Source organism: Mastacembelus armatus, chromosome 2 (genome assembly GCF_900324485.2).
Source record: "Mastacembelus armatus chromosome 2, fMasArm1.2, whole genome shotgun sequence".
Lineage (NCBI taxonomy): Eukaryota > Metazoa > Chordata > Actinopteri > Synbranchiformes > Mastacembelidae > Mastacembelus > Mastacembelus armatus.
The window spans coordinates 11,293,830-11,309,708 of NC_046634.1; the positions used below are offsets into that span (position 1 = coordinate 11,293,830).

General features: G+C 42.6%; 1 protein-coding gene across 4 annotated transcripts; it reads left to right on the forward strand.

Moving 5' to 3' along the window:
* Positions 1-1,032: 1,032 nt before the first annotated feature.
* Positions 1,033-10,701, forward strand: LOC113127127 (zinc finger protein 513-like). 4 transcript variants are annotated; one of them, XM_026301403.1, is made up of 7 exons: positions 1,033-1,156; positions 1,459-1,686; positions 3,151-3,273; positions 3,700-3,834; positions 4,404-4,904; positions 6,782-6,969; positions 7,561-10,701. In XM_026301403.1, the coding sequence occupies exons 2-7, from the start codon at positions 1,647-1,649 to the stop codon at positions 8,173-8,175; spliced, it is 1,602 nt and encodes a 533-aa protein (XP_026157188.1). In that variant the 5' UTR covers positions 1,033-1,156; positions 1,459-1,646; the 3' UTR covers positions 8,176-10,701. The 4 variants fall into 4 exon arrangements, with proteins under 4 accessions (XP_026157188.1, XP_026157189.1, XP_026157190.1 ...); XM_026301404.1 differs by having other exon boundaries at positions 1,039-1,169; positions 1,808-3,273; XM_026301405.1 differs by having other exon boundaries at positions 1,039-1,169; positions 1,829-3,273.
* The last annotated feature ends 5,178 nt before the right edge of the window (positions 10,702-15,879 follow it).

Below are 15,879 nucleotides of genomic sequence, written 5' to 3' on the forward strand. Positions count from 1 at the left end.
ACAGCAGAGATACTTATCCCACATCACTGATCAATGACAGTGGTCGCTTCAACCCAAACTGCAGCTTCAAAGTTTGTGAGTGTCTTTCTGCTAAACCTCTCCTGAATCTAACACGTCTCACACAGGTGTCTGCAGGCGTAGGAATACAGACTTTGACGGTGTGTCCACATCCAGGTGAAACATCAGAAGACTCAGAATCAGCAGCTAAGTTCGACACCAGAGGTACCACGCCTGAAATACAGACAGGTACTGCTGCTGCTGCATTTTGGCTGTCTACTTGCATTTATTCTCTTTTATGGTGCACATGTAGGAAAATTATAGTCCTTAACATTTCAGCACTGGTTGATTTGGTTACACCAGTGCATTTTTCTAACAGAGGTCCCACAGACCAGCTAGCAGATATTTGAACAACAGTTCAGGACAGAACCTGACCCAGTACACTACAGGAAAAGAGCAGCTGTCGTGTTTTAGTAAGCAGCGTTTCCGTCATGTTGTGGGCAGGATTTAATGAAACTGAGAGAGAAGATTTTATTCTATTTTTCAGAAATATTGTGTCCTATACTTTTAAAATGAATGTTTTGAATGAAGGAAACACCAGGCAGAGAACTGATGAGCTTTAACAGTTGTCAGAGAGCTTGGTTGATTCAGCATGAGCCTGAGGGAGGCAGGAGCAAGGCTGCATATTTGTTGTAAACCTGTGAACTGTGATAACAGCAGCTGATTACATCAGTTTGCAGTTCACTGAAGCATCTGCCTTGTACTATCCGGGTGCTGTGTAGGGAAACAGTTATTTAATAGCTTACTTTATCCACTTGAGTAATAATGCTCGTCATTTGTTTCAGCTAAAATGTTAACTGAAAAATTAGCCTACTTAGATATTAAAAATGTTAGAAGTATATCTTTTAAAGTTCTAGAACATTACCAGAAACGCTGTGGATAATATGAATTTATTAGAAGATTTGCGTGAATCAAGCTCACATGTACACGAAAATCTGTCAAAACAAAAAAAGACTACAAAACCCCTAATCCCCGGCTCGCGTTAGTGACGTCACCGGGAGCCCGGACCCGGCGTAGCTCTTGGTGACCAAAGCCCGTTTTGTAAAAGAGTCAGCGACGGTTCCTGACAACAGTGTCGTTGTTGTGGGCTGGGTCACAGGTGAGTCCGCCAGGTGAGTGAGTATCTGCCGATGTCGATGTATTTAAAGTTTGAAGCTGAAACGGCCGCTTGTGTTTTGAATGCTGGAGTTAGCTAGCATTGCTAGGTGGCTAGCAAGATGGCTCCGACTATTTACTGCGAAACAATAACAGAACGAACCGCAGTGTTCCGTCTAAGTTGGACCGTGTCTGTGCTTAGGGCTGTTTTAAATCACAGCCCAATAACTAAAGTGCGTAACTCTTTGGCTGTAAGTTGTTGTTCGTCAGTAACGAACTGGTGCCGCCGTCCACCCTCCGTTTCAGGCAGTAGTCGGTGGTGATGACACCGCCGCTGTCGCTGTCGGCTGGAGGAAGAGGAAGGAGGTGATGATGATGATGATGATAATAGCAGTTAGCTGGCTGCCTGGCTGACGGACGGACGGACCAGAGCCCACTGAGTGCGAGGGGCCTCCCCACAAGCGGAGCGGGATCCGGGGCGACAGGTGGCGAAGATGCCGCGGAGGAAACAGTCCAACCCTCAGCCGGTAAAACGTGAGTTTGTCGGTTTCCCGCAGCTGTTTGAGGCGAAATGTGTTGCTGTTTACAAATCACCGCCTCCGTTTAGTGTCTTTGCTTATGGGAAAGTCACGGTAATGTGTGTGTGTGTTTTAAGCCTTAATCTGTTTGGGGCCAGGACTCAAGAAGCCCAAGAACCAGCTGTAAGAAGTTGCCGAACTGGTTCTGGTTCAGGGCGGAGCTCGGTCCCTTCCTCATCAGTCAAAGAGGAAGACTGTGGAGACACGCTGTGTTTTAAGGACGACTGTGTCTTATCTCATCCTGCATGTTGTGGCTCTCAGCTTCCTTCTGCCTGACCTTCTGCTTTCCTTCCTGCCACCGTCCGTTTCTCTCCGACCCCCCATCTTCACATGTGGGGGAGTCAGGTCCCATCCCCTGCTGTTTCGGCTAATAAATCACCTGCTCTACACTGAAACCAGGGGATCGGGTTTTTTTTAGGGCTCAGTATTTGTTCTGATACTCTGCCCTCAGCAGTGACGTTGCTGATTCAGTGTTTTGGTTTGTGACTTTAGCACAAACTGTCTGGAAATCCGCTGTCCCAGACCTGTAATGTCTAAAACATGTTGTCCATGCGTTTAGCCATCTGTCTAGGTCATGTCAAAGGTTATTTACTGATATAATTGATCAGTACATAAATGTTGATATAATATTATGTAACAGCAGGTGTCGCCGTCTGATTTGCTTAAGGTGAACTATCATTGCTATATTTTCATTGCGGTATTTTGTGTTCAAGTCAGACATAACATTTGTGTGGAACCATAACCCAAGGAGGACAAGAAGCTCGGGCTTCTGGTTCATCACGTTCTGCTCTCTCACTTAATTTCTTCATGTGGGATTTGAAAAAATGGTCCGCATGCAAAACGAGCAGAACTCGATTTAAGCCCAGTTACTGTTGTGTTTCAGACTGTAAGGGAATGACAGTGTAATGCGTCATCAGTGCTGTTTCCTCATCTTCTTCCTTTTCCTGACTCTCAGCTCATTCCTAACCCTCCAACTCTTCCTCTTCTGCACTTATCTCTTCCTCACTGATTTCCTTTGCTGGGCTGCTTCTGTTTTCCCCCGTTTACTTTCTCACTTCCTTTCTGCCCATCTGCTTTTTCTGAGCACAAATCTTAAAGGTATTTATGTGTTCATACTTTGGTTAAAACAATTGTCCATTGATTTTATTATAACCTTCCAGGTACAGCTTGTACTGTAGTGTTTGGAGTGTATTCACTGCCTGAAAGTGTGTGTGTATGGGTGTGTATCGGTGGCACTATCATGTCCTAAAACACTTGTGTGCAAATCTGATTTGTGTCTTAATCCATGTGCAAACCTTCCTGTTGCGCTTCAGACAGCTCATCTCTGTCCTGCTCTCTGTGTTTAAATTTACTGCTCAGGTCAAGAGCTAGAACCAGTGTTTTGTGGTGCATGGCAAATGTTTGTGTCTGTGTGTTTTAGTGGAGTCAGAGGACGGGCCAGCGGTGTGCGAGCCGGGCTGTCTGGTTTTAGAGAGTGACTTCCTGCTGAGCGGAGAGCTGGAGTTTGGAGACTCGGAGATCATGGGGCTGGACAGAGAGGCCGGTCAGTGACACACACATCAGTTGAATTGGAAAAACAAGAGTCAGTTTGTGCTCACTTTTTCTTTTGTAAAAGACATTTTGGCAGGCCACCGAGCGTTTGCCTGAGCACGCTGTCAAAATAAAAGCTTGGTGTAACTGGGGTGTTGGATAAAAGTTAAAAGATTCAATTATTTATGTATACTGCTGAGATTTCATGTGAGTGCCAATTAATAAGTGATTAATTCATATTTCATTTTTTCAGTTTAGTAAATGAAAACTGAATGATGCTTCAGTCTGAGGAATAAAGAAAAGCTTCTGAAGTTGAGGCCCATCAGTTTTCATTAAAGAAATTATGGCAAATATGTAATTGTTAGGACTGTCCTAGGTCGGTGTCTCCCATGACATCAAATGTTGACAGTTATTTATCCTTTACCTGTGTCCTGTTCAGGTGTCACGGTCTTCTCTCTGAGCGTGGACGACGACACTTCAGCGCCTACAGACTCCGCTTTCCCAGAATTCCTATCCTGTAAAGGCTGTGGTCAGCTACTGGGAGACACCCCTCTGGGCACAGGCTTAGATTTAGGTCCTCATGTTTCGTTTTCTGTTTTCTTTTTTAGAATTAGTCTAAAAGAAATCACCTCGTGCCTGAAGACACAACTCATTCTGTGGGTCTCCAGGCTTTGTTTTACTGTTCTATTGTTCTTTTATTCTGCCTGCAGAGTCCAGAAATGCATTTTCCATCTTGTCTTTGGGATGTACAGACTGAGCATCTCAGTCTGTCTCACTCTGTCTACTCTGCACATTTGTTAAGGTTATGACAGAAATATCTGGAAAACACAGATTTCAAATAATTGACTCAGACGGTCTTGGTTGTAGTGAGACAGTCATCGAGACAGACATTATATACAGAAAGAATTCACCTCTACCATGTTCCTTCTACATTTATTAATGTTTGTAAGAAGCAGACAGTGTGCATAAACAAGGACATCCTCACAAATGTAATAATTAATCCCTCATCCATGTATTTGGTGTCATTGATAAGTTCTGGGTTTTCATTAAGATTTGAAGCTGTCAAAGTTTGAATAATGTAATCTGACTTATGTTTTAAATAACATTTAATTATACCCTTAATCTTCATGTCTTTTGTTCCAGGCCTGGACCTGGGAGCTGAGCTTTATTGTCTGACCTGTGAGGAAGGCCTCCAGCAGGCAGCTTCAATTGACTCCTCTCAGGTGGAGGGGTCGCACTTGTCTGACAGATCCATCAGCTGTGGTTCTGACAGGAAGAAGAGGAGCACAGGTAAGACAGGTGGAGCTGTCGACATTCCTCACAAACTCTACTCCTGCTCGCTGTGCGCCTTCAGTTCTCGCTACTCCAACCACTTGAAACGCCACATGAGGATCCATGATGGCCAGAAGCCGTACCGCTGCCCCGTGTGCCCGTATGCCTCGGCCCAGCTCGTCAACCTGCAGCGCCACGCGCGCACGCACACTGGGGAAAAACCATACCGCTGCCACGAGTGCAGCTACGCCTGCAGCTCCCTGGGAAACCTGCGGCGACACCAGCGCATGCACATGCAGGAGAGACCTCAGAGGAGGCAGAAGGAGAAAAGACGAGGGAGACGGAAAAAAGCAAAGGGTGAAACTGAAGGAGGTAAGGAACACATACCTGCAGCACCACACACGTCTCACACACCTTCAGTTGGGTCCACAGCTCACATTCAGCCAATTACAGACACTGGTTTCCATTATCTGCTAACCTAGAAATTAGTTTTTTGATGTTTAAATTTCAGCATTGACTCAGAGATCTCTGGCTGTGGGAAGACGAGACGACTTCGCCGTCACACGCTGAATAAATGAGTCGATCTATCGTGACTTTAGCTAATTTGATGTTGTATTCCAACCGAATGTCGTCATGTGGTTTTCCAAACGGCAGCCATTGCTCCACCTGAGTGTTTCCATGCACATTTTCAACTTGCATAAAGATGCTGAGTGGAAATGGTGGGAAAAAGTTAAAGCTGAGGTGAAAAGTGCATTAAAAACAGACGATGAATAAATCACGATCTACATGGGGCATGTGAGCAAAACATCACAGCAAGCCGTTTTGACATTAAATACAGGACTCAGATATCTGTAATGTATTTATGACTAGTCGAAACTGTAATGTAAGATAATGCAATGATGTTTCGACTAGTACTAGCAGTTAATTGACTTGAATTGGAAAACTAATTGAGGACATTTGACTGTTCCAATGTAAATTCCAGATTTTGACTAGTCAGAATTCCTTATAAGGCATCTACAGTGGCCATATGCATCTCTTAAAAGAAGTTTTGACTTACAAGGAGATATTTTGAATTGAATATCTAGAGTGTGTTTATAAATATCCTACACTATCATTCTGACTAGTCACAGTGCTTTAGATATCTACAATGTGAGCCTGAGGTTATGGTAGATTTTGATGGTAATTGCATCTCCTTCAGACCTGAATCATTTTAACTAGTCAAAATGCCCTTTTAGATATCCAAAATGTAATTATGTATAGTCAAACTTTTGTGACCGTTAATACCTTTTTTTTAGTGGATATCTCTGTGTTTGTCGGTATCTTAAACACAATCATGAGTAGTCTGAACTAAATAAAACTCACATTTAAGGCTTATACAATCCCTTTTCGACTAGTCACAACTCAAATTTAAGATATCTACCACTGATTTGTGACTGGTAATATATTAGCTTTTGGATAATGATAATAAAGATATATTTTAGATGTGTCAAAGTAAAGATATCTTCTATTGGAGTTATCACTAGTTAAATTTCCCGTTAAAGATACAGTCATTTGAATTTTGACTGGTCAGAACCTAATTATAGATATCTGGAGTTTACACTGTGGGTAGTCAGAAGTCAACTGTAGAGATCACCCTATTCTGATAACTAGCAGATAGTACACACTGGTCAGAAATATCACACACCCAATGTAAAAATTTCTTTGCATATGAGTTTCATGAGAGCAGGAAAATGTGAAATATCCCTGGTGCAGAATAAACAAAACAGGTAAAAAATGTGTTTTTTAGAGTATAGCAGGGAAAAAACATAATTTTGGAAGCTCGGGGCAGAAAAGAGGAAGCAATAAGTTGAAACTGAAAGAGTTTGAAAAATGAGGAAGAAAGGTTTTTTGGTGCTTACTGACCTGAAACTAACCTTCACTGAAATGCAGCATGAACAACATTTAGAAGAACATGTTTACTTTGATGATTTAATGAGACGAACATCAAACTTTGATTCACGATCAAGAGTTACCGGAGATGAGGACCAGGAGGGAGCTTGGAAAATGCTTATATGGTGATTATATACGGAGCAAAAGGAGGAGGTTTCTTTAACTGTACTAAGTTCCTTTCAGCATTATTCATAAAGGGTGGTAACCCCCTTCTTGTTAAAAGACCAAATTCACAAAGCAGAACACTTTTTGTTCTCTATGAAACTAAAAACCGGTTTCATGTGAAGAAAGTAAATTTGTTGTCTGTCATGTTAATGCAGTGGTATCAGACCTGACCCTGCGCGTATCCCAGGACCCGGGTTACCTCCAGACCTTGGGGGGTCTTGGCTCTCCCTCTGCCCCGCTGCCGGTGCTCCTCTTCCCCCTGTGCTGCCGAGTGTGTGGCCTCACGCTGGAGGAGGCTGACTTGGAGGGGGACAAGGCCGAGGGCGAGGGTGACGGGGGACAGGTGTGTTTCCCAAAATTTTGATTTTTGAGCTTGTTCTTCCTCTTTGAAATATGAAATATTAGGGCAGACTTCAAACATAGTGCTGTGGCTTTTCGTCACTACGATTTAAGATAAACCATGTCCTCAGTGTTTTTGTGAAATCTGTGCAACAATCCCACGTCTGTTCTAACCTCAGCTCCCTGTGGTGGCCGGTGCTGCGACGCTCACAGGCAGCTTGTTCTCATTCTACATGTTTTCTGTTTGCCTTCATGTTTTTCCTTTGTCCTGAATTTGAGCAGAGACTTAGGGTTGCGTGTGCCTGCAGGTCTCACAGCCCAAAAACCTGCCTAATGTATAACCTTATGCTGTGAGTTACTTTTATCTACAGAGTAAATGACACTTTATAGTTTGATTGTTTAGTCCAGTGATTTCCAGCTTTAAGGGTCTGAGGAGCCATAAATGTCTGATACAACAATGTGTCTTTAGTTTTTGGACACTTTTTTGTGAAATACTGGTTCATTTGAATGTCGACTGAAACGAAATCATGACGTTTAGATGCAATTAAAGGGTTCATCCATATTGTGTGTTTGTTTTTATGTCTTTATGTCTCAGGTGTGTCGCCGCTGCTCGTTGGACCTGGTGTCCAAAGACCGACCTGGACCCACCTGCACTCCTGCTGTGTCTCGGGGATCCCGGCGGGCTCAACGGGGCACCAAACTGTACCACTGTCCTAATTGCCCCTTCCTGTCCCACTACCCCAACCACCTGGCCCGCCATGCCCACACCCACTCAGAGGAGAAACCCCACCGCTGCCCACACTGCCCCTACACGTCCTCACACCTCGACAACCTCAAACGCCACCTGCGTGTGCACACGGGTGAGAAGCCTTACCAATGTCCGTCGTGCAGCTACGCCTGCGGGAACCTGGCCAACCTGCGGCGACACGAGCGCATCCACTCAGGGGCCAAGCCTTTCCACTGCGGCGTCTGCGGTTACTCCTGCAACCAGAGCATGAACCTGAAGAGGCACATGCTGCGGCACACGGGCGAGAAGCCGTACGCCTGCGCCGAGTGCAGCTACACCACGGGCCACTGGGACAACTACAAACGCCACCAGAGGAAACACGGACACAACACGGACAGCTGGGACAAACACACACCCATCAACGGCCTGAGCTGGGGTAAAGGGGCACAGGAGAGCCGGAGTCCAGGGCAGGAGCACAGCTAGACAAAATGTGTGTGCGTGTATGCGAGAGAGAGAAGTGTGTGTCAGGTTGGTCATGGCACAAATGAGGAACAAGCTTAAACTGCCTTAGCGCTGACAAACTCCTCAAATAATCAGTTAGGTGATCAACAGGAAGTCAAATGATCATCTGTGATCAGAAAATGGCAAACCTGCTGGTTTCAGCTTCTCCAGTGTGAGCAGTTTTTGTTTGGTATAATTTTATACCGAAGTCTGTGGGTTTGATCTGACGTCACATTTCATTAGCATATTGACAAAAAATTAATAAATCATTATCAATCAAATTGTAAATGCATTGGTCAAAAACATTTGGCAACGCTGGGATGACAGGACAGCATGAAAGATAGATTTCTTTTTTTTTTTTAAATTTTTGTCTTACGAAACACTGGATCGTTTTATTTGTTTAGTCCTCAGATGTGATGACAGATCCGATGTAGGCTTTGCTTCTGTTTTAGGGCTGAGCTGAGAAGGCTGGAACCACAGGACATATGTAATCACAATAACCATTAACTGAATTATTTTAAACATGACAGAAGCTGGTTTTGTGTCTGAACCGCTGCCGTGGAAAACACGTCAGTTTGCTCACAATGACAAAAAAAAAAAAAAATCAAATCATCTCATTTGAGAAGCTGATCCCAGAGAAAGTTTGTTCTGTTCCAGCACACAAAGTTCTTTTGGGCAGCCCCTGCTCCAGGTGTTGTGGTTTGCAGGAGGTACCGGTACAGGCTGTGGTGGTTTTCCATTCCACTTAAGCTGCAAACAATCACCGGGTGACTCCTGTGTCAGTGTTAGCATAAGAGACGGACACTGGCTTGGTCCAGTTTTCATGTGGTCCCATCATCCGAGTCATGGCGCAAAGTCACGCCAAGTCTCCAAGGTCATTTCCTCGTGTGCAGCGTTGGTCTCTCCAACACATTTATCTTGTTTTAAATTCTACATTGGTCTCATTTGCTTTATCTTTGTGCTTTTCTGACATTAATGGAAGCACAGACCAGAATGTAAAAACGGGGCCCTGAGTTCCTTGAGCTCTTGGAACTGTGTGCTTGGAAAATGACTGAAATTTACTGTTGATCAGCTAATTGGATAATTCTTGCAGTGGTCATCAGGACGGCAGTTTCAAATCCCACAGGGCTCATATGTGGTTCACCCGTGCCGTTTTAATTATTAAATATACATTTTTATTATATTTTTATAGTGAAAGCGAATGATGTCATGTCACAGTCTCAGCTCTGATGCTGTGAATCAGGCGAAATGTCATGCACTGACATAGTGTGTCCGTGTTTGTGTGTTGTGTATACACTGATGAATCTCCAGCTCAGGTTGGAGCTAAACTCAGGTGCCTTTGACAGACTGACTGTAGTGCTGCACTGACTTTATAAAGGGGCGTGTGTGTGTGTGCGTGTGTGCGTGTGTGTGTGTGTGTGTGTGTGTGTGTGTAGCCACTCCAACAATAAATCAATGAGTGTGATCAGGTTTCAAACTTCAGTGAGTTGTCAGCTGTGTGGAGTTTTACCTGGTGAACAGAACTGTTTAGTCCAGATTCTGGATTTTTGGACTTGGGCTTGTGAGCGGTTTGGATTCAGTCTGTGTATTTTATTTTTGGGAGTCCTACTCTCAAACCTCCAAGTCAGCGGCCACATCTGATTTTTCTCGCACCTGCAGAATAAGCCGTGCTACTGTTCTAGCAGAACTTTCTAATGTTTGCAGCTTTGTTCTGTTGACAGACACGTCACCTGCGGTTGGATATTTTGGGCAAACCAAGCAATATCTGTCCTCCTCCTCCGAAGAAACCGAATCTAAACGAGATGTCAGCGTGTGATGTGGTTTGAAGCCGATAATAAGATTGAAGGGGTAAATGTTTGTTCTTATAAAATTACTTTTCCTCGCTGAGAACCACTACCTCATGAATATGATTGCTAAACAGAAGAGTAGGGACACTATTGGGAAAAATATCTGGAATATAAAAATATTCAAAGACGATAAAGCATCAAGAATAAAGTCATAATGTTGTAATAAAATGATGTTCAGCTACTTGTATATCAACTACTGGACCAGAGGTTTAACAATAAGAACTTTATGTTGTGATATTGTGACTATATTATGTTCAAACTGTATTTATTTTAAAAATTCAGCCCTGATGTTGACGTCTCTGTTAAGGCTATGACTTAATTCTCATAACTTTTTTTTCACTTTAATCTTTCAACATGATTTTTCTCTTAAAATTAAGACTTCAATGACAATCTTTTTTTCTAAAATTATACCAATGAGTTTTTCACATGAAATTTTTTTTGTTTTGGAACACACTATTTTATTTCACATTATCCTGTTACGGGTTTGTCTGCATAGCAATTAGAATGAGATTGTTTTTCTTAACGGTGGCACTAATACGTCATAATACATTATGACCATTAAACATTATTGAAATGTTAGTGGTTTTAAAGAGCAAAAGCACAGAAATCCGTCTGTTAAACTGAATGAGCCCTAATGTTTTCGGTCTGTTTCACGCAGTCACTGTCAAAATTCATCCCAAGAATTTAGGTCATTTCTCGTGTTTCAGTGATTTCAGACCAGATTCAGTGAAATCAGCTTGTTCACATCCCAAACAGGTCAGGGAAGAAATGTATTAAATCAAAAAGGGAAGAGCCAGGTACATGGACTATTAAGTGATTATGGAGATAGTTCAAGATTGATTAAAGCTGTTTATCTCTTTAAAAGCCATCACTGTGTCCCTGACAGCTCTGCCTCAGGTGTGTTTCAGTCCTGGACTGTCAGGTTCCTGGTTCTGTTCCTTCTGACCAAAGCACAAAGCTCATTGTTGGTGCCATCATCAGGACAGAACTGGTTTAGACTCCAAAGTGATTTCCAAGCCAAAGCTTCTCCTACAGGCCTTATTTTCTCCCTATTCTCCCCAAAATAACAACCAAACTTCCATGTGTCCCCAATTTGTGCCTCTGGGACCTGGTTCGGCTTCTCCGCTGCTTGTTTGGACTTTACTAGCTGTAAAATGCAGTTACACTTCAGCAGAGACCCAGGGTTATGGTGGACTCAGCAGGTTCAGAGACTGCCAGCACAATCCAGGATCAAGGTTTCCTTACCATCTTTTTCTGGAGCTTTTAGCTGCTGTACCAAGTCTGTATCAGTGTTTGCTCAGTTGTTGTGGTGATGATGTTTAGATGTGAGCTCACTAACGTTTAGTTGAACAACTTAAGAGCCTGAACAGTGGCAACTTTGCAGACCTCACCCACTGATGAAGCCCATGTGAAAGCATGGGTGAAAGCTCCAGAATAAGCTTGTTTGTGGGCCTCGTGTTGGAGCTTTAAGAACATGATGGGCAGAGCTGATGTGCTGCAGTAAACTGACAAAGCTGCTTCATTCTGTGAAACTTATTTTTATTTCAGCCTGTTGCTTGTTTCAGGTAGATTTGAATCTTGGCACAGATCAGTGGGAAATCTTCAGGGGTTTGACAATGATGTAAATGTCTCCAACTTCCATGTTTATGCAAATATTGTCTGGTTGTCTTGTGTTTTTGCAAGTTTTCCCTCACAAATGACAAATGATCTGTTTAAAATTCCTGCTGACCAGTTTCAGCCCTGATGTTTAATGCAGATATTTATGATCCAGTTTGATTTTTTTATTTAAATCATTTGTTAAGATGTTGTTGATGCCTGAAGCCAGTGGAAGTCTGCAATGTCTGCAAACCTCCCAGGGCTCTGATCTGATCTGGTCTGAGTGTGAGCTGCCTCTCTGTTGTTCCCTGTGCCTTCGTGTCTAATAAAACATTATCGAAGCTACTTCCTCTTTCATGCTCTATTTAGGAAACACCTGCTCCACACACCCTGAGGTGCAGGGACATGGACACTGAGGGCTGCACGGTGTTCCCTGACCAAACACCTCATGAAAAACCTGCAGAAGTGTCCCCCAAAAACCAGCTCTCCTGCAAACAGAGCTGAAGTGGAGCTGAGACGCTGCACAGCAAAGAATCTAAGAAAGCAAACGAGTGGAGACTGTGTGGGTGTGTTGCAGTCAGCAAACTGTGACTGCTCTCTGGCCGGTATGTAAAGCAGGTGGGTTCCTGTGTGCCTGCTGTGGGCTTCACTTCAGTAGCGACTGAAGACACAACATTAAATACCTTCAGCCATGGGCCTGGTGAGTACAACATGACTTTTCAACCTTGTTCACCATTTAGGCCAATTTTAATCTGATCTAATATTTGCTACATTAGTGCAGAAACTAATTAAATGTTAAAGTGATTTGGTTCCACTTTAAATGAGCCATTTACAGAATAACCAGGGGTTTTAATAACCCCACACACTCTTTATTTGCTTCATGAGTAGGAAACAATTGAACTGTTCTAACACATGGCAAAAGATGTGAAGCACTAAAATCCACTGACTGACCTTTTGGACTTTTACGCTTAAAGACATAGATGAGGTGTTTTATCTCCACTACCTGCACCTCTGTCTTTCCCTGTTGCACATTTACCTGGAGTGCAGCTTTCCAAGTGGAAACTATGACAGAAGTCTGTGTTTATAATTATCAACATGAATATCAGAAAATACTGTGTAACCCCATCAAATATCTTCTCTGCAAATGCAGAAATATTCAGATTAGTGTCGTTTAAATGTTAACTTGCATCAAATCCTCAATCTTGAGAGGCTGGGACAAACAAATATTTGACTTCTTGCTTTTAAAATATTGATTCAAATGATTAGTTGACGAAAACACTTGTTGATCAAGTAACTTCTGCAGCTGTGGTTCATGTTCTTGGAACAGGAAATATTCAGACTGGCTTCAAAACTTAAAGCTCGATATCCAGTTCTGCAAAATTAGTGAAATGTCACTAAAAACAGGCACTTTAGAGGATTAACATTTTCTCCTCTCCTTAAATTCTCTTTAGTTAAATTGGACAAAAGCAAATTTGTTCTTAAAAGGCCATTTGGGGATTTATGAGGCACGCTACCTGCTTGGCTTTAGGTCACAGATTATGGCAGTGCAGACTTGTAGAGTTTAGAATATAAACTGCAGAACTGACTCTCCCATCCTGAATTTAAAGTTTATTTCATCTTAGACTTTCTGTTTACTGCTAACTAGCAAATGCTAACAAGAGACTAGCTGGATGTCACATTAAGACCTTTCCAATTGCGGAGCGTCCTTTCATTAAGTCCATACACTAGTCCGTCTGCTTTTAATGTTGTTAATATTGTGATTTTAATGTGATGTCCGTTGTCCCACAGTGGCATAGTTACACTTATGTTGGTTAATGAGAAATAACAAAGGTGACCCTCGTGTTAGCATGTAGCCTCAGAGCTGCTAGCATGGTCCTCATGACCATCATAATACCCATAATACCCATGGCTGCACACTCCTTTCTCTGATTACATTAAAAACTTAAACAAGTGACTTTCAGCTGCTGCTTCAGTAAATGTGGAAACAGGGATTTTTGCTGTTGTGGGTCTACCCCCTGTCTCAGTGAATTATTAGGATGAGTCTCTAACCTACAGGTGGTTTATCAGAAATCAAAGTAACACACAACTATGATTTTATTGGAAAGTTAGAGAGACCACTGTTGTTACTGACTTACTGTGGTTTGGGCTCTCAGCTTTGCTAATAGAGAGTCCAGGCTTTTTGTCTCTGAGCTCTTATTAAGTGACATGCTTCATAAAGCTGCAGCAGTAAAGAAGAACCCGAGGCTGAAGTAATGGAAAATAAACCAGAGGCTGGAAAACTGAATGATCTGCTATTCACAAAACAGCTTCTCATTTTGTGGCCTCTTCAGTTCACTTTTTGTTGTGGTTGACCTCGGTGGTCCCTGATGGGAAACAGGCTGAAGTCCTTCATGCTTTGGGGAATTTAAGGCTTTTGGTCATTTAGTTACATTCTGGTAAAAACCAAGTTTGCCAATTATCCAAACCCCACATAATGATCAATGAAAACCATTTAGTAATTCACGTGCTTTCATCATCATTACTGTGCGGCCATTTGTCCCATTTAAGGAATATATTTGGAAATGATGACTAATCATACTCATGCTGCTCACATTTCCAACACAAACTAAACTAAATTCAGAATTTATAAAATTCCAGGTACTGGGCTGGAAAAAGCTGCCTTTGATATGTGTCATTAAATCCAGAATCAGTGCAGCAGTTTATCATGTATGCAGTTATTTTGATCACTTGCTTTTGTGTCTGCAGAAAAATTCCCACCCTCAGTTGTTCCCAGGGGACATCGTGGAGTACCCCGGGAACAAATACTTCTCTCACTTCGGGGTGTACTACGGAGAGAGGGACGGCGTTCCTTATGTGGCTCACCTGACGTGTCGGGGTCGGTGTTTTCAAGATGGGTGCAAATTTCCACCTGTAACTGAGACCTGAAAGTTTTCATTTTCCTAAGAAAAGGAGAAAAATGTGCCAGAGCAGTCAAATATCTCAACAGAAACGAGTGTTAGAACATGTTGATTAGGCCATTTTTTTAATGAATGGTTTCATATTGTTGTTAAACTAATGTAAAATCAAATTTTAAAGTATCTTAGAAAAGAAAAAATGAACTGAATATCCTTAAAATTTTTGTTGACTGCATGTTAAAATGATCAACAGCTTATTTAAATGTTATAACTGAAGTTTTATTTTTCTTGGTTTTAGTGCACTGACCTTTTCTCTTGAAATACACACACTGGTCTGATTTCTGGACACGTTCTGAGGGTGAGAGACTAAACACTTTTCTTTTGTGTTTGTCAGATTCAGATTCGAAGCTCCCGCTCTTTGGCCGCGCTCTGAGGTCAGAGGTCAAACTGGATCCACTGGAGATGGTGGGGACAAAATACAAGGTAACACAAACACAAATCTCCTACTACACATGCACGTATGGTTTTTTTGTTGAACGCCTGTAGCATTTTCATTGCTACAGGAATGAAAATGCTGTTGGCACCACAGCTAATCTTGTGGTATGAACAATGTCTTAGAATTGTTTAATACAAATGTTAACAGCACTAAATGTCAAAAATTGTACAAAAAACAAATAAAATTCTTTTATGAGCACAGTGATAACAAACAGGAAGACAGGGGCGAGGATTAGTTGTTTCTCAGAGAGAACTCGGACATTATGCAGTGCCCATTGCTGCTATACTACGAACATACATGTTTTATCTTATGGAGAATGTGGACTTATTGCTTCACGCAGTGGACCACTAGGTGATTTCAAAGACCATGTGACAGTAACACCGAACAGTAAGTCTCTGTCAATGGCAGGTCAGCAACATGTTGGACGACTCGTTCTCAGCCAGAGACTTCCACAATGTGGTGAAGCCTGCCATCGATGACATGCTGGGCCGTGAGGTGACCTTCGATATCCTGTTTCACAACAGCGAGCACCAGGCCACGCTCTTCAGATACGGAGTCAAGAAATCTATGCAGGTGGGGGGATGTAGCCAGTGGTTTTCAGTGTAATGTGTATGAATCCAGGACCTGGTTTAGCTTATTGGTCTGTGCCATAGACCTCCATTGTTGTCCAAAAACTTTTAAAAACACAGCAGGGACCCGGGGCCTTTCTGTGTGGAGTCTGCATGTTGTCCCTGTGTCTGTGTGGGTTTTCTCCTCCCACAATCCAAACACATGCAGGTTTGGTTGGTTGGTGACTTTAAATTGTGTGTGTGTGTCTGTCTCTGTGATTGGCTGCTCATCTGTCCAGGTGGGA